Genomic DNA, 18,905 nt, shown 5'->3' with positions numbered 1-18,905 from the left:
ATTGGAGGCAGGAGGAGGGGGGAGAAAATTGATCTCCTTCATTAGAAACATCAGAGACAGCCATGGCTAGAGAGACACTGGATGAAATAGCCAAGACCTCTAAGGTGGCAACAAACCTCTGTCTCAGGTGTTTGGCTAGCTTGTTCGTTCTTGCTCGCATGTCCAGGGTCTAACTGATCACTATATGGGTGAAGTCAGCAGGAATTTTCACCAGTGTCAGCTTGGCAGCCATGTTAGGTTTCCCCCCTTCCTCTGCAACACATGCATGTGGGTCACTTGGTAGGATTCCCTACCGTTGCAGAAACCTTGGTCCCACCTATTCTCTGCCTGGAGCACATAACAGTTTAGTCTCCAGTTACCTGAAACACCTTGGTCTAATTTTGGTCAGAGTGTAATGTGCAGGTGCTGGTGGTGGCTCATGAGATACAGGTCAGACTAGATGATCTGGTGTTCCCTTCCGGTCTGAAACTCTATGACTAACCCTGAAGATCCAGGTCCCTGAAAGTTCAGAGGCTTACACAGGACACCTTCAGTGGGAAGAATGTGTATCTGGCCAGATCCTTCTGGAGATCATAGCACTCTTCCAAAAGAAGTATTCATCCTGGTATCCTGCCCCAAGTTCTAGTGTAGGCCAAAATCCCCCTATCTAAAATTGCCCTGTAGCCTCTACTGGAAAAAAAACATTAATCGATTTGTCCTAAACAATTGTGTCATATTAGTGGAAGGTATTAACAAATGACTCCAACCCAAGCCACAGAACAGCAGAGGAATCTTGTGCAAGAAAAGGCTAATGTAAGGAGACTATCATGCTAGGCAGGGTCAAAGGAAAGGGTATATAACTCTGCTCACAGACCTTAAAAGAGAACACTCAGAATAAGAGTAAGGCAGTGCCCATTTCAGTGATCAACTAAAATGACAGACTACATTTTTCCACTGAAGAGATCCTTTTTTTTTTTTTTAAACTTCGTCTTAAAAAACAATTTAGGTGGTCAGAACTAAAAACACTGAGAGGGCTAATATACAAAAGGAGGAAGGTGAATACACTTCAATCACTTCTAGTAAAATACAGAGCAATTGGTTTAAGAGAAGAACAAATTCATGAAAACAAGAAAAGGTCAGCAACAAGGACAATCAGTGGAATAGTTTTAGATGTGGTACACATATCAAGGGGAATGGTCAAATCAGATTTGTTGTACATTAGGTCTAGCTAGTGTTTACCCAAGGGGCCCTTCCCTCCCTCACTATAGTACAGCACCTCTAGGTTTTAATTTATGTGAATGAAACCTTCCCCCCACTCCCTGAGATCAGATCACTATACGACATCGTACCTAGACCACCACCAAAGTGTCAGCATCAGTGTAGGGAAGGTATAAGAAAGATGAAGGCACCACATCAGATAGAGCATCTCCTCCATTCCTTCTAGCAAATATGATACATCCAGCAGCGACAGCCACATAGCAGGAACACGGGGGGAAAGTGGAAAAAAATCAGTAATCCTTGAACTGTGTAATAAATGAACCAAACCACCATTTGCCATAAAAATAGATTTTAATAGTTACGTATGCCCAACATCAGAGGTTGTTCACACAGAATAAAATATATTGAATCATAAGTCACTCTCCTGAAGCACAAGAAGAGCATTCAAGGACTTCAGTTAGAATGGATGCAAGGAGTCCTCAAGTGACTAAATTGTCAGGAGAGCTCTCCAATTTTTAAAAATTTATATTTAATGTAAAACCTTTGCTCGTTCTACATATAAATTCAGCATTAGTTATCCAACAAGAGTCATTTCCAAATTGCAAGCTTCCTCAGTACCCAATCATCTTCCCAATTAATTTATCAAAAGTTTTTCAAATGTTGTAACTTGGCTAGATTTTCCATTTACAAAGAAATGAAGGGAGAGGTATACATACAGCAGAATGATAATTTATCAGAGATAATCAAAGTGATTTACAAATCTTCCAACACTTTATAAGGTAAACAGTAACATAGCCACACTATAGAGAAGGAGAGAGGTTACATGATATAACCATGGACACTGTTCTATTTCTGGGTCTGCTACTGACTCACTAAGGAGTCTTGATTCCCAAAGTCCCTTGCTCTAGCCACTAGATAATTCTTCCTCATTATGAGATCAATTAATTTAATCTGCTAAAGTGGCCCTTTCTGGCACTTCTTGTGAACTTGGCACTTGGGAGATCAGATAGAATTACACATCTATTTGTATTCTAACATGCAATCCGCTTGATTGAGGTACACTTTTAAAGAGCAGGGAACTAAGTTTGTCATAAGTGTTTTCATTAGCTAATGTGAACCAGGACCACTTCAAAGGGTGAAACAGCTATATTATATTTCATAAACCTTCCCCCCTTTTGGGTTACTCACTGAAAAGTTCCTTATATGCTTAAAAAAGTACCTCAAACTAGTTCTATTATTGGAAGAAAATAAAGGTTTCAAGCAATTAACTAATTAGATTTATAAATCTAAAGACTTTTCTTCATGGATTCAGAAGTTAGAGACTACAAGTAATTAATGGACCCCTTTTCATAGTGGCTACATTAAATTCACAAGCCAAATGCTGTGTAAGGGATGAGTGAGTGAGAAGAGAACTTCCAGAATGAAGACTGGATTTAACATTAATATGGTGAAGTTTTCAGCAGAAGAATTAGTAATTTTGACACATAAGTATCAGACATTTTCACTAATCATAACATGTTGTTTCTAAAGAATAATGGCACACAAGCTTTGCCCAAGTAAAGGCTATGTCAGCAATTTGTCAGGAGCCTGAGGGATACATTTAGTTTTCATAAGATACTCACACGACAGCAGTGATACTCAGACTGAGGCTTCAGAGCCACAAGTGGCTCTTTAATGTGTCTTCTGCAGCTTTTTGCAGCACATATTAAAACACTGTAAGATTTAATTATAAACCAATCTAAATTATTAGCCAATCAGGATGCTTTTACTATGTTATTAACAATTGTAGACTATTTGCTCAGTCATTTTGCTGTGACAGTAATTAAATATATAAAAATTAAATATAAATATATATATTTTTAAATGAAACAAAGTCACATTATTGTGACTCTTTTGGGTAATGTTGATCACTAATTTGGCTCCTGAGCCACTGAGGTATGAGCATCACTGAATGACACTGATGAGAGCTATATAAATATCTAAACAGAAAGTGTTTCAGACTGAAACTGGACTCATCAATAATGTGCAATTGAAGTTCCTGGAGACTTCAGGTCCCTAGCAGGTCACTCTCCATCTTGATGTGAGTCGCCTATTCTATATTCTAGGTAAAGTCAGCCCTGGACCATGCTGCAGAATGTAATTGATTAGAGTTTACTCTGCCCCAAAGACCATGACCCAGAGCAAAACTGGTATTTTAAGAAGTTAAAAATCTTCTCCTCGAGAGCCCACGAACAGGAATGATTTAATTAAGGCACAGAAATGTGTAGAGCTGAGCTAATACTAAAGTAGTCTTAAATAAACTTAGCCCTTTTCTGCACACAAACTATCCACAATTCATAACCTGAGTTATTTATTAGACAATTGTTTAAAACCATGTGGATTGATATTTGCAAGACTATTTGTGCTCAGACATATGATTTACACTGTGTTGATTTGTTGTGATTAACATCAGTAGCACAGCTAGGAATGGAAATTTGACGGGGCCCCAATTTATGGTAGATGGGCAATGATGAGAGAGCTTGGCTGGGCTCCACACTGCAAAAGCAGCAGCAGCCTGTTTCTCTGTTCTGTAGCTACAGCCACTTGCTTCTGACCCCTGGGTGCACAGCACCACCCTCCCCCACAATCCCTGGGGACTGTGAGGGGTCTTTACATGTCCCTGCAGGGCAGCTGTGTTCCCCCTAGTAGCATACCCCCCACCCTCCCAGTTGGGGGAGTGGGCAGTTACTAACCATTCCAGAAAACCTGAGGAGCTGGGGGAGGAACAGAGGCTTTCCATCTCCTTCTCCATTCCCCTGGGACAGGGGAGAGAGGGGATTCACATGGGCTCGGATTTGGGTATGCCTGAGTGTTGTCCACCCGTGGCTATGAACCTAAGGAAAACGTGTTAATCAACAGGAATACTCACATGGGATTTGGAAATTCACTTGTGTGATCATTCTTGCCAGTAAAACTCACATCACAAAAATGTTTGAGATGTGAACAGAAACAAAGCAAGCTCATTAAAAATTGAGCAAATTTGTGATTTTTTTTTGCAGTTTTAACTCAGCTCTAAGAGTGAATGAGAAGATACTTGCCCTTGAAACAGAAAGCAAGGGAAAAGGCTAAGAAGTTAGAGTTTGTATGTTGATAACATCCAGGATCTTCCTCTACCTACAAGAGGATAAAAATAAGAAGAGTTATTAAGTTGAATGAATATTTATGCTTTCAGGTAAAAAAGTTATTTCAAGAAAATTTTGGAACTTCATTCTGCAGCTTTCTGCCCCATAGAACAAAGGGTATGTCACAGAACTTCTAGACACCCCAATATTACGATAAGAGAATTTAGAAGTTGTGTAGGACTCTTGAGGATTCTAATTCAGCAACCGTTACAATGATCTATCAAACAATAAGAATCATATTCTAGCATAAGTACACTGGAGTGTTCTCACAGTGCTTAGCCATTACACTAAAGAAGACATCTTTCTAGCCTGCACTTAATACAGAGGCAGCACTGTCTCTCAGTGCTCCTTCCAAAGGAGCCTTTCCCCTGGAAATTATGTTTAAGTTAGAGATACAGTTACAACTACCCATAATGATCCTTCTTAAAAAGGAAAGCTTCCCAAATTTTTATATTTCACAACTTTTGGCATGTTTCGCTAGATACACCACAGATTAAAATTACAACTGGGTAGGATCTCTGCTCACATACCAAGACGTGCATGCAGAAGAATGAAAGAAAATAAACCAGTAAAGGGAAAGCTTGGTCTCTCAGGAATTGATCAACAGAAATATTCATATTATAGAGGGGCAGCCATGTGTTAGTCTGTTTTTAGCAAAACAGCAAGAGTCCTGTGGCACCTTAAAGACTAACAAATTAATTTGGACATAAGATTTCGTGGGCAGAAACCCACTTTGTCGGATGCATGAAGACAAAGTGGGTTTCTGCCCACGAAAGCTTATGCCCAAATTAATTTGTTAGTCTTTAAGGTGCCACAGACTCTCACTAGTCAGATTATAGCGATTTCTTTACCTTAGGGACCAACATCCACCTAGTAAACCACTTGGGGAAAAGACATCAACAAGCATTAAAAAAGCCCAAGAGGAAAGCTCATATCTGCTATCTGTGATGGAGGTGTTCTAGGAGTAAGTTTGCAGTTTCCAAATATGAGATAAACAGGTATATGACAAACTTAGGGACTTACTAAGGTGTGATATTGTAGTACTCTTCTGGGGTCACTGTTTTCAGTCCACCAAAGTAATCCAGGACCCAAATATTGGTGATGTTGAATTTGGCAAAGAACCAGTTATGATCTCGAGGCCAGCTTGCCATCTCAGGGTGTCGACTGAATAATGCTAGCTTTGCAAAGTCCACTTCTGTACCATTCACCTAACAAGTAACCAGCAACATATTACAAAAGATGTAAACGTCCCTTGGTAAAAGACAAATTTAGTTAGCAAAAAAACACATTACTTCATTCTTGCAATTGCCCTTTCCAGCTCTTGGCACTTAGACATATCTACCAACCCAGAGGACTCACTGGTATGGTAGAGCCTGTCCACATTCAGACAGATGGTTGACTTTGCTTTTTGGCAACAACAGATGCTTTCATTAATCAGATGCAGACACCTTCAGAATAGTTATTCCAAATCTTAACAAGAAGAGGCATTTTAAATCAATTGCCAATAAGAATATTCTACTAACAGAATAAAAAAAAAAGAGGTTCCTACCCAAATTATAGTATCCCTACCTCCATCTATGATCAGGAAGGGTTCATCCAGATTGAGGTTTGCCCCAGAAAGCTAGATAGCCAACAGGAATTTCTCTATAGCATGGGTATGTTCACCATTCTAAGTATCACCACTGGAAATTAACAAGCAATAATTCTTCTAATTCAATATTATCCAAAGGGAGAAATATTACCCATAGAAAAGCACTGGAACTCTGAGTGATGATGTATGACAATTTCAAGTGAAAGGAGGAAGATCAATCCCATGAAAGTTTGAATAAATGCAATATTATTTCTTCTTTAAAATATCAACTAAGGCCAAAGACTCTCTCTGTGAAGAGACCAATCACTTGGTAATAGTGAGTAAAAAGCCACAGAAATCCATATAGCAGCCTTGCAAGTTTCCTTGTAGGATAGTCTGGTTTTTTCACCTGAAGAAGAGGAGCATTCTTGAGTAAGCATACAGGATATCACTGACATTTGTTTACTTACCAGTTTGATCTCTTTGAAAATTAAGAACTCTTGATATTCCCATTGCATTTCTGGTCACAATGAACTACTACTTCAGCTACAGATTAAGTTCTTTCCTCCATAGGAGAAAAGCTCAGACAAAGGTAAAGTAATATCTTTAAGAAGAGATATTAATTCTGCTTGGGTACAAAGATAGGCCACAGACTGAAAACTACCCTGTTTGGGAAAATCATAGGTAAGTCTTTGAGACACTGTAATGAAACCCAGGTTATGGTGGCTGAGGGCTTGTTCATGTGGTGGGATACTGCACTCTACAGGAGTGTGGTTTCTAAAGCACACTAACCTGCTGCACATTAATTGCTTCAGGTAGATCCTGTTTGTGTGCACTATAGGTTCCCTAGTGTGCTTTAACATAGTACTGTTTCAAACAGCACCATGTTAAAGCACACCAGCAGCATTTACATGGAGCAATTAATGTACAACACATTAGTGCACTTTAGAAATACAGAACATTATTCCATTGTGTAAACAAGTCCTCAGGAGATTTTGCTAGAGAAGAAAGTTATAACTCTACAAGAGCTGAAAAAGGTGACTGTCTCAATGCTGCAGTATCTGGTTTAATTCTACTTCTCAAGTTGATAAATTAATCTTGATATAGAGACAACTTTTAGGAAACCAGGGTAGGGAGCAGGGCTGGTAGCTTCATTATTTGCATAAACAAGCAAATTTCAGCAAAAGTCAGGAAGTTATATTAGTTCCTTTAAAGCTCAGAGACTTTGCCAAAAGATGTCAAATCCCTGTCTGAAGACACAGCAACCAGCAATGGTAGCTATTCATTTATGCAAACTGGAGAATGATGGTAGTGTCTTTAGTAAATAATTCAGCAGTCATTAAATAACTTACTGTGTATTAAATACAAGTTTATCATGCATATTTTTGGGGGCCAGCTCTCTTACTACTGGATCCTCAAAGGCTAAAGAGCACGCAGTTTAACTAGATAAAAAACAAAGAAAGAGGGAACGTAAGACTTAGTATTTGAAGGGTGTAAAAGTACCTAAACTGGAAAGAAACTGAACTATGAAAAACAAGGACGAAACCACAGACAGCAAAATGTATGAGATATTTTGCTATCCAGTCTAACATTGATATACAGACATGTATGGTAATAGGGCACAGCAAGTAGCATAAACAGCAGAAGAGGCTGGTTGCACATGTAGAACAACCATATTACAGAGCAGAAATGTAATAGACTCTTTCTACATGGCTGAGGCAATATTCTAGGTGCAGTTGTATCTTCTGGGCAAGAGGCAATAATTATCAGTAATGAGATGTTAGAGTGAAAAATTTAGGCTGAATGACAAAGTGTTCCACTGAAGGCTAGTGTCCCACAGAAGGCTGCTAGAACTAAATTAGACTGAACAAAGCACTACTAAATGGTAGGAAACAACACTGCATTGGCAGGAAGATCAACAGCTGATGTAATAATAATTCCATCTTTAAACTCCTATAATTCTATGCCTCATACTAGCTGTCAACCAAGTGAAGTGGTAGAAGCCCAATCACTTGGGTCACTTAAAATCAGATTGACCTGAGCACTTAACACAGTATAAAGTTATTTTGCACTGACAGAAAGTTGATTTAGATTTGTTAGTTCTTAAAAGAAGATCCACAGAAATTAGAGACTTCCCTCACTGTAGTAGCCCTGCCCAGAACAGCAGCAGAGAATTTTCTCTAGGACCTCTCAGGGATACAAGTATTGGTCAGGTGTGACGCAAACTATGAGCTACCTTGCTATCATCAAAGTGCTTAGCCTGATTCTTTAGATTTGTTTGAATCTTTTCTGTCAAGTATGTAATGTTACACTTTTGTACAGAAGTTCTTAAATTTCTGGTCACTAAAGAGTATTGCTTTGTATTTAATACTGTCCTGTTCAGTGCTGACTTTCAGTTGTTTACCTTATCAACAGTCCCAGAGAAGATAATGTGGGCACACAGGGGATTCTGGGGATCATAGCCTTTCTTCTTGCAGTAAGGTGTCTGTGCCAAAGACACTGTTAGGGAGGCATTTGCATTCACCTGAAATATAAGCAGCAAGGTAATTGGCAAAACTGTCCCAAAGCAATAGATTACATAACTAAGTTTGTTAAAATAAAGTGATTGCAGGTTTGGCAATTTCCCAGGAAATGCAAGGCACTGGTGAATACCATCCTGAACCCGGCTTTAAAATAATTGTATGAGTGTGCAGGAAGTTCAGAAAGCATCTTTTCAAACTTTGGATACATCCATTCAAAACTGAGGAATAAGTTTGGTCTATCCACTACATCAGTGGAGTCCGCAGACTATGTCTAAGATTTCCAAAGGGGTCCACACCTCTATTTGAAATATTTTTAGGGGTCCACAAATGAAAAAAAGGTTAAAAACCACCACATCATCAAAGCTGGTCTTCTGCTACAGAATGTTTCATGGCCAAATGGGCCTGGACTGTAGTCTGCAACTCTCCATGTTTCTGACTGCTTAATGCTTCAAGCCTACAATTCTGCATTATTGGTGTTTTCATATAATTGAATGTTTTCAACTTTTGTTTATGCAATATTAAAAACTGACATATGTAAGTTATGACGTATAATTTCCTTGAGAAAATACCAAACCAAAATGTATACAGCCATTTCAATATTCAGGATTATAGTTGCATATATTAATATTACATCTCCTGCAGTTTTACTTTTAATTTGTATAATCTTAAATGAATCTAAAAATCTATTGTTTTATGTAATTGCAATTTGAATATGTAATTAAAAATAATATGTAATTAAAAATATCTGTAATATGGTGTATGTTTGAAACAATTTAGAAAAATGCCTTAAACTGGGACTAACTAGATTTTCCTGGGATGGTAAAAACCACCTCTGGTAAATATCCATCCCTGACTGATTGCCACAAAGGAATTTTCAAATTAAGTTCCAAGTAGTACCCAGAATGTATAGTAAGAAAGCAAGAGAAAAAAGTTACCAACATTTGTCACCACCTTCTTTTTCTAGCTGTATTATTTTTCTAAACTACTTAATTTGATACCCTAGATAGACGGCCTCTAAATAGGTCTGGAAGACTGCACAGTTTGGATTCTAACAGGAAAGTTCATCTAAAGTACAACTGGAGGCCTAAAAAACACAGGCCTAATTAACATATGAATTTAACGTATTATCTAGTTATTTCATATTTAAGTTATGCTGTGCACTAATGGCATGCACAGGGCTGTACAAAACAAAGGCAGACATAGTGAACATAGAAAAGTTTATTCTAGTGAATGGATCAGTTGTACACAAGGTCTGTGATGTAATCAATTTAGAGAGTGTCACAGTTATAAATATATGGACTTAAGTTAGTCCACACACACTATTGTAAGACAAGTAGGTTAAACAATGTTATTTCTAAGACAGATTGCTTCAGAGACACCTGTCCTCAGATGCTCCAAAACTAGTTTGAAGCTAGTTTTAAAAATTCAATTTGAGTTAGGATTTCAAACATCTGAAAGTAACTTCAACTGTTTAAAAAAAAAAAAAGCACTCAACTCTATTCTGGTGGCACAAACATATCTGAAGGACTTTTTACATAACTTTGAAAAAAAATTGAATTTTGGTCTAAAAATAAGCATAAGGTGCCTGTCCTAGAATAAGTCAGAAAGACCCAAAAGCTGACATAATGAGAATGCCTTAACTATAACTAGTCACACTTAGTGGTTGTCAACGTGTACAGGGAGATTTTTTTTAATTTTACAAAAATTAATTGATTGAAAACATCAAGAAATTTAAACAGAAGCTTTTGTAGTAAGAATCCAGATCAGAAAACCTAGTTTTTCTTCCAAAGCTAGATGTGGAGTTGGTAAAAGTCCGTGTACATTTAAAGTACAGGATAAGGGTCATGATCACATTACACAGATGCAAATTCCTGGTATAAATATGCTACATCTGAAAGCAAAATACATTGCACTAGTGCATTGGGTCTCAAACTAGGGGTCACAATGTGGTTATGTGGGGGTCGCAAGGTGTGAGCCCCAAACCCTGGCCAGGCATGGGGCTGTGAGCTTGGAGCGCTGCCCAACGGTGGAGCTGTGAGCCCCCTTGCTTCCTTCCTGCGGAGAAACAGGGGGAGAGGGGGGCAAGCAGTGACACACACATACTGCTCATCCACCCCCAACATTCCTCTGCACTCCCTAGGGCAGTGGTTCTCAACCAGGGGTACATGTACCCCTTGGGCTACGCAGAGGTCTTCCAGGGGGTTCATCAACTCATCTAGGTATTTGCAATAGACTACATAAAAAGCATTAGCAAACTCAGTACAAACTAAAATTTTATACGACTTGTTTATACTGCTCTATATACTATACAATGAAATGCAAATGCAATATTTATATTCCAATTGATTTATTTTATAATCATAAGGTAAAAATGAGAAAGGAAGCAATTTCTCAGTAACACTGTGCTGTGACACTTTTGTATTTTTATGGCTGATTTTGTAAGCAAGTAGTTTTTAAGTGAGGTGAACCTTGGGGGTAAGCAAGGCAAAGCAGACTCCTGAAAGGGGTACAGTAGTCTGGAAAGGTTGAGAACCACTGCCCTAGGGGGCTGCAGGGGGAGAGGGGAACAAGATCACTTCCCCACCTGGTCTGTGCTGTGAGGCAAGCATCAGGAGCTGATGCTCTCTGCCCTCCCCTTACACAGCCCAGGTGGGGAAAGGGACCTGGATGCAGGGAGCCCTGATGTTGCTGCACCTCCCCCCCCACACATACACAGCCCCCTAGGGATGTGTGGAGAAGCAGCATTCAAAGGGGGAGCGAGCAGCAATATCAGCCACTCTGTGCATGCAGGTCAATTTCCTCAGGTGGACATAGGAAGGAGGGTGCAGGGGTTGGGGCAAAGAGGGGGGCCAGGCATAAAGGGGGAGTGGGGAGCCCACAGGGTCACACTCAGAGGCTTGCTGTGTGAAAGGGGTCATGAATACAAAATATTTAAGAACCACTACACTAGTGCAAGCCCTGCTTTACAATGAAGCAGTGCATCTATATTAGTGCGAAGACCCCTAGTGTAGTCAGGCCCTAAGTGTATGACAAGAAACAAACAATTCAACAGATGTTATCCCTCCAAAGGAAAACAAAACAAAATAGTACTTCAAAGTACTGCATTCCCATCATGGAGTGAACATTCATATAAATATTGAAAAAATTCATAAGATTATAAGCCCTCCCTCCAGTGTTGTAGTCAGATCACATGGGCAGTCCCTTATATCTATGCAAAGCCCTACTGAAGTCAATGGAGTTCCACACTGAAGCAAGGGTTCGTCAATGCAGATCCAATCATGGAGAACCCATGTTTATCTACAAGTCTGTTTAACCAATAATAGAAGATAAGCCCTCATTCCTCTCAGCTTGATTTCAGTTTACCAGGTTAGCAGTAATGGACTTCCAAGAAGGACAAAATTAAATTTAAATTCTGATCCTCTAACTGGTGAAGTAGAAATTAAGGCTTTTATCTTCTGAGGACAAGCTTCATATCTCAATTAGGTCCCAAACGAATTTAGTTTTGTAATTGCAAAGATCTACACAGAGATTTTACAGTCAGAGAAGAAAGGATATTTGTACAAACTTTATGCAGGTCTGCACAAATTTCCATCTTTCTTGTGCATTTCTTTGATTTCACAATACGAAGTCTGTTTTTAAAATACCAGATTCTGTATATAATTTGACATTTTATTTCACAGTTCCCCACAAACAAAGCTGAGTTCAATGTGCATCTAGGAAATTCCATTAGAATAGTTTATTTCAGCAAAAAAAATTAAGTGACCTAAGCACTATACAAGTTCCTATTGCATTTATGAAACTACAGCAATCACAAGACTTCGACAGTGAAGATGCTCAAGTTACTCAACTCCAAAAGAAGCTGAATCATAGTTATTCGGTGTTATCTGCTGACAGAGGTCTCCATGTGATGGTAAACCAACAGTTGACCTATGCCCTGCAACAGCAGAATATAGATAAGAGAATAAAACATCTGTTGGGGAGCCTTCTGGTTGGAAAGAGACTACTGAACCAGTAAAGTCTATAAGTGTGTCAAAACGGAAAGGCGGGGGTCATAAAATGCAGTATTTGATCAAAACTCCATGTTTCTTAAAACAAATAGAAATTAAAAGTGAAAAATGGTAACTACAAAGGGTTCAAGAAACCAATTGAAGACTACAGACAGATTATTCAAGAGGCAAATTGGCATTAGTTATTTAGACAAAGGCTAAAAACAAAACATCATGCCTGTTTTGCCCATGTTTTAATTTTCTTTACAGGGAAAGTGAGTGAAGAGAGGGGGAAATCATGTACTGGATCTTCCTCCAAATCTGTGTTTTGTCTATTTAGACAGCACTGTACAGCAGGGACTTGGCTGTTTTAATACCCAAGATGGCGCTACTTATTTTTACATGTTTGTAGTTTAATTTTTTAATCTTTCGATACCATCATTATTGGTTCTGCACTCTTTGGTCTCATGCTCCCAGTGGGAATCAGTACACACCTCTAATACTTTTAAGATTCTTTACAGAAGCAGCAATGACTAGTGCACAAAGCCTTTCCCATCCCCTCCTCTACTGCAGCATACGTACAACCAACTGCTGCTCCTCCCCCCACCCAGTGCACTAAATCAGTCTAGTAGTTCATTCTTCACCACAGCCAAAGAAGTTCTGCAGAAGCTGATTATGTACTTTCAGCGGTAGCTACTCTGATTCTTTGTTCCATAATCTGCTCTCAAGCCTTTTGTTTCGGTCAACTATAAAATAATTTAGTTAGTATTTGCTCTACAGCATCTCTTAAACTCTTCAGGTATGAATACACTGCAAGAGACACTGCAGCAGCAAGTCTCAGAGCCCAGGTCAACTCACCTGGACTCAGGAACGGGGCTAAAAATAGCAGTGTGGATGTTCCTGCTTGGGCTCTGAAACCCAGCAAGGGTCTCAGAGGTCAAGCTCCAACCCAAGTGGAATATCAGTGTAGATGTTTTTTAGCCCCATAGCACAAGCTCAGTGAGCCCAAGTCAGTTAATCCAGGCTTTGAGACTAGTTGCTTTGTTTTTTTGTTCCTGTAGTGTAAACATACCCTTGGTTCCTTTAGCCCAAGAGTGCCAATTTTTCAGCTGCAGAGTCCTTAGTGGCTCATTTGGTGCCCATCCTCCCTTTTTGATCTTTTTGGAATCCTCTGCTTCTTTGTTCAGGGCCCCCCCTGGGATCTGCCTTCAGCAGTTTCATCTATTGGTGCATTTTTGTCATAGATACCCATGATATGTTCAGGAGTGTTGTCTAAAGATTTTTTTTTTCTGGCTGCTTGCATCTATAGAACCACTGTGGCAGAATACTCAATGCTTTGCTGGTCAAGCGCTGTAATATTTTTAGTCACTAGTCCTCTTCTGTACATTCAGCAAAGATACATTTTTCTTCACTTTATAGTAAGTGCCTGATACTTCTGATGTTTCCAGATGTTGTATTCAATAAAGGCTACTTTAATCAGCACTCAAACCATCAGTAGTGACAGAAGAAAGAATGCTCCAACTCTTGAAGAAAATATCACAGGCTACTGATGAATTAGCAGCAGACATCTTAGGAAGTTGCAGGCTGTTTGTTGTTTTTTTCCCCCAAGCATTGGAGCCAATTCATATACCAATATCCCTATTTTGATTTCAAATTTTTAAGAATTAATGTTTGCAGCTGCTTTTGCAAGGGCCCTAAGCATAGGATCATTCCAATAAAAGGAGTGGTGCATCCTGCCATTTCCACAGACAATAAAAAGAGGATTATTAACTTGCTCGTCACCCTTACAGAAATTTGTGGGATGAGGATGTTTACTAGTAACATCCCAATTAAGGTTGGCCAATATAAACTTCCTTTACCCTTCAGGAGGAATTGGCCCTGCCACAAGGGGCAGGGTTTGGAATGCTCGAAGGACCCAGCTGTGCCGCGAGAGCGAAGGTCTGACCTGTGTCACAACCGGGAGCACGTGTGCAGTGTGGGCACGGGGCACCTCCGGGGTGCAACACCCTCCTCAGACGGGGGAAGGAGGGGGGAGGGCAAAGCATGCCAGCAGTGGCTGACAGGTAGCCTGAATTAGCAGGCCCCAATCCCGCCTGCTAGGTCACTTTCTTCCTCCCCCCCGCCCGCTCGGATGAGCTCGCTCACGGCACATTCACACCCCACCTTGGCGGGAGCCGCAGCAGGCGCTGAGTCACTCAGGGGCGGCGGGGGGGGGGGCAGATTCCCCCCCCCGACACACCGAGGGAGGAGGGGGGGCAGGTCGCTCCGCCGAGGAGGCCGCCAGCGACCCCCCACGGCACGCGCGCGTCTCCCTCTCGCCCCCTGGCCCCGGCCCCGCGCGCGCACCTGCAGGTCCTGCACCGACACCTCCAGCGCGGTGAGGTAGAGGTAGGGGACGCCGCTCCCGCGGGGCCCGGGTGGCCCGTCGCTCAGCGAGAAGACGTTGGCGAAGGGGCGGCCCCGCAGCGGCTCCCGCGCCGACAGCGTGGCCAGCGCGGCCCAGTCGCACTGGTGAACCACGTAGCGGGCCACGCGCGCCGCGTCCTCGTGCGGGGGGATCCCGCTCCCCCCGCCGGCGGCGGCGGCGGCCACCAGCAGCGCCCAGGGTAGAACCAGCGACCACAACGGCGTCATCGCACCTAAGATTAATCCCCCTGACCGGGCCACCTCCGAGCGGCGTTGAGCAGGTCCCTCATGGGGGCGGGGCCGCACCACTCTCAGCCAATGGGCACCCACCGGCTGGCCATCTCCGCCAATGAGGGCGCGCTGGGGGCGGAACGGTATGGGATTACCCCCCTCTCAGTCGTGCGTGAGCATTCTACTCCCAGCCAATGGGCGCACGCCGCCCTCTCCTGTACACCAATAAAATCTGCCAGAGGGCGGGGCGAATGGGCACGAAGTCCGTCGGGTGTAAACACCGCCGATTCTCCCAGCAGCTTTCGGGGGAGGGAGGAGTCACTCAAATATCAGCCAATGAACAAAGCCCTCTCCCGGAACCTCCTCCAATAACAACTGGCCGTGAATGGGCGGAGGTGGGATTAACGCAGACTGGGGGGCGGAGTCAGTGGGAGTCACAAGGCAAGACAGGTAAAATATAAACAGACAGAAGCGTGCGCCTCCCTCCCGCCCGCCGCCTCCCGTCTGGTCACGTGGGAGAAAGGGGGGCGGGAGTGCGGTGGCGGGGCAGCTACTCCCTACTACTAGCAGCGCGAGCGGCTGTTACTGGGCGCGTGAGGCAGCTGAGGCTCGCTCGCTTTTGCACATCCCCTGCCTTGCCTTGCCCTGCCCTGCCCTGCCGCAGCGGGGCCCAGCAGGGAGCGGCCGCAGGGCAGTTTGGGGCCCAGTCCCCGGGGGAATCGCTCCGGGTTTGTGCGGGGATTTCCCTCTAGCTCCCCGCCCTCTCCTCCGCATATTTTGCATGGATTTAATTGGCAGGAAGGTTTCCTGATCCTGCGCCCCGGCTGTTCCAGGGTGGTTTACCAGCAGCGTGCAGGGCTGGCTGGCTGCCCTCTGGTTGTGCAAGTTCGGGAGAGATCTTGCAGCAACATCCCCTCCCAGTCTCTGCTACTCCTAAGCAGCGACGTTTAGTAATTACGGCTGTGGCTCGTACTGCACTGAGCTGGGGGGGGGAGTGCGCGGATCCCTGCAACCACGCATGATCCCACTGAAGGCCGTGGGGCTGCGCAGGGGCATAGGGGTCCGCCTGCTTATTGCAGGATCGGAAGAATGGCCTGCTGTTGTGGGGGACCGGAGTTGAAACTGACCCGCTCTAATAACTTTGTCCTAGTCTGTGCGGTCCCCATTAGGCCTGCTAAGCAGTTTTTCTTCTGCAATAGCCTCTGGGAAGTCTCAATGAGCTGACCCGTACAGCTAATTGCACAGTTTCTGGTTTGAGTATTTCCTGTTGTGAGGCACTATGGTTCTGTGTTTAATATCATTATTATTTTTCTGTTTAGTGGAAAAGACTGATCAGATCCAAGAAAATCTCTCTAGCAGTGCCAGACTGAGAATCAGTAAAACATATCATCCCTTACTTAGCTCTGGTCTACGCTACAGAGCTATAACAGTATAACTATGTCGCTCGAGGGTGTGAAAAATCCACACACAGTCCTGAGTGATGTTATACCAGCCTAACTCCCCCTTTACACAGTGCTATGTGAGTGGGACAGCTCTGATTGACATAGCTATTGTCTCCCAGGGACCTGGATTAATTATGCCAACAGAAGAGCTCTCTCCTGGCAGCATGGAGTGCCTTCATTAAAGCACTTCAGCAGAGTAGCTGCATTGGTGCAGCTGCACCATTGCAATAATTTTAAGTGTAGACTCGCCCTTAATTTAGATCATTCTCCAAAGCATAGGTGATGAAAGCGCAGGGGAAAGTTTTTGGCACTGCATGTGAACTGGAGCTTTGTCTCTCTTAGGCTGGTAAAGCTTTTGTCGCACAGGGAGGTGAAAAAAACGCCCTCCTGAGCAACATACCTTTTGCAGGTATAAGTGCTAGTGTGGACAGCATTATGTCGGTGGGAGAGCATCTACTGCCAACATAGCTGCCACCGTTCTTTTATATGGTTTTATTATGTTGGCGGGAGAGCTCTCCTCGTTGACATCACGCAGCTACACAGTTGCTCTTATAGCAGTACCGATACAGCTGTGTTACAGTAAGTTTTAAGTGTAGACTAGCCCTTAGTTAGGTAAAGCTAGTGCGGTGTATCTGAGTCCACCTCTGACTATGATCCCCTTCCCCAGGAATTCTTCACCAGTAATGATCAGGCTGAGTCCATGTCTGGCAAACTTCACAACATATTGCAAGACCAGTCTCTTTTCACAGCACTTTTTCTGACAAATGAGCTGCAGAATGGCCCTCACACCCTTGCTCTTTAGACATACAGGTGAGAGCAAATGACTTTTTTGTAGTTTGTATTTGTATTTTTATTTTGTTTGCTTGTACTCTTTATAATCTATAAGGATAGGATAGCTTTATAAACAATCTTTAAAGGCCGTGGGGGCTTGTTTTTATTTTAGAAATATCATAAGAACATAAGAATGGCCATACTGGGCTAGACCAATGGTCCATCTAGCCCAGTATCCTGTCTTGTCACAGTGGCCAATGTCAGGTACTTCAGAGGGAATGAACAGAACAGGACAATTACTGAGTGATCCATTCTTTGTTGTCCTGTTCCAGCTTCTGGCAGTCAGAGGTTTAGGAATACCCGGAGCATGAGGTTGTATCCCTGACCATCTGGGCTAATAGCCATTGATAGACCTATCCTCCATGAATTTATCTAATTCTTTTTTGAACCCAATAATACTTTTGGCCTTCACAGCATCCCTTGGCAATGAATTAACTGTGTTGTTTGAAGAAGTATATCAGTGTGTTTGTTTTAAACCTGCTGCTTATTAATTTCATTGGGTGACCCCTGATTCTTGTGTTATTTGAAGGGGTAAATAACACTTCCTTATTCACTTTCTCCACACCATTCATGATTTTATAAACATCTGTCATACCCCTTAGTCATCTCTTTTCTAAAATGAACAGTCCTAGTCTTTTTAATCTCTTCTCACGTGGAAGTTTTTCCAGACCCCTTAATCATTTTGTTGTTCTTCTCTGAACTTTTTCCAATTCTAATGCACCTTTTTTGAGATGGAGCAACCAGAACTGGATACAGCATTCAAGGTGTGGAAATACTATGGATTTATATAGTGACATATTTTCTGATTTATAATCTATCCCTTTCCTAATGGTTCCTAACATTCCGTTGGCTTTTTTGACTGCCACTGTACATTGTGCGGATGTTTTCAGAGAACTATACACAATGACTCCAAGATCTCTTTCTTGAATGGTAACAGCTAATTTAGACCCCATCATTTTGTATGTATAGTTGGGATTATGTTTCCCAATAGGCATTACTTTGCATTTATCAACATTACATTTTATCTCCCATTTTGCTGGCCAGTCACCCACACCCAGTTTTATGAGATTCTCTTTGTTACTCGTCACAGACAGTTTTGGATTTAACAATCTTGAGTAATTTTGTAACATCTGCAAATTTTGCCACTTCACTGTTTATCCCTTTTTCTAGATCATTTATGAATCTGTTGAACAGCAATGGTCCCAGTTCTGATCTTTGGCGAATCCCATTATTTACCTCTCTCTACTGTGAAAACTGAACATTTATTCCTCCCCTTTCTTTATTATCTTTTAATCAGTTACTGATCTACGAGAGGATCTTTCTTCTTATCCCATGACTGCCTGTTTGCGTAAGAGCCTTTGATGAGGGACCTTGTCAAAGGCTTTCTGAAAGTCCAAGTACACTATATGCCCTGGATCACACATGTTTTTGACCCCCTCAGAAATTGGTGAAGCATGATTTCCCTTCACAAAAGCCACGTAGTCTCTTCCCCAACATACTATGTTCATCTATGTGTCTGATAAATCTGTTCTTTACTATAGTTTCAACCAGATTACCTG

General features: G+C 42.1%; 1 protein-coding gene across 2 annotated transcripts; it reads right to left on the bottom strand.

Annotated features, from left to right (window-relative positions):
* Nucleotides 1-1,529: 1,529 nt before the first annotated feature.
* CREG1 (cellular repressor of E1A stimulated genes 1) lies at nucleotides 1,530-15,109 on the bottom strand. Of its 2 annotated transcripts, XM_067546281.1 has the most exons (4): nucleotides 14,783-15,109; nucleotides 8,333-8,452; nucleotides 5,382-5,566; nucleotides 1,530-4,350 (listed from the first exon to the last, which is right to left on the bottom strand). In XM_067546281.1, coding segments are annotated over exons 1-4 (594 nt in total). In that variant the 5' UTR covers nucleotides 15,071-15,109; the 3' UTR covers nucleotides 1,530-4,349. The 2 variants fall into 2 exon arrangements, with proteins under 2 accessions (XP_067402382.1, XP_067402383.1); XM_067546282.1 differs by lacking the exon at nucleotides 1,530-4,350 and having other exon boundaries at nucleotides 5,381-5,566.
* Nucleotides 15,110-18,905: the final 3,796 nt, after the last annotated feature.

The sequence above is a fragment of the Emydura macquarii genome, unplaced genomic scaffold, assembly GCF_026122565.2.
Source record: "Emydura macquarii macquarii isolate MOO-44397 ecotype Brisbane River unplaced genomic scaffold, CSIRO-AGI_Emac_v2 contig_1119, whole genome shotgun sequence".
NCBI classification, from domain to species: Eukaryota; Metazoa; Chordata; order Testudines; family Chelidae; genus Emydura; species Emydura macquarii.
Note: the sequence above shows the minus strand (reverse complement) of the source record. Positions and strands in the feature narration are given on the sequence as shown.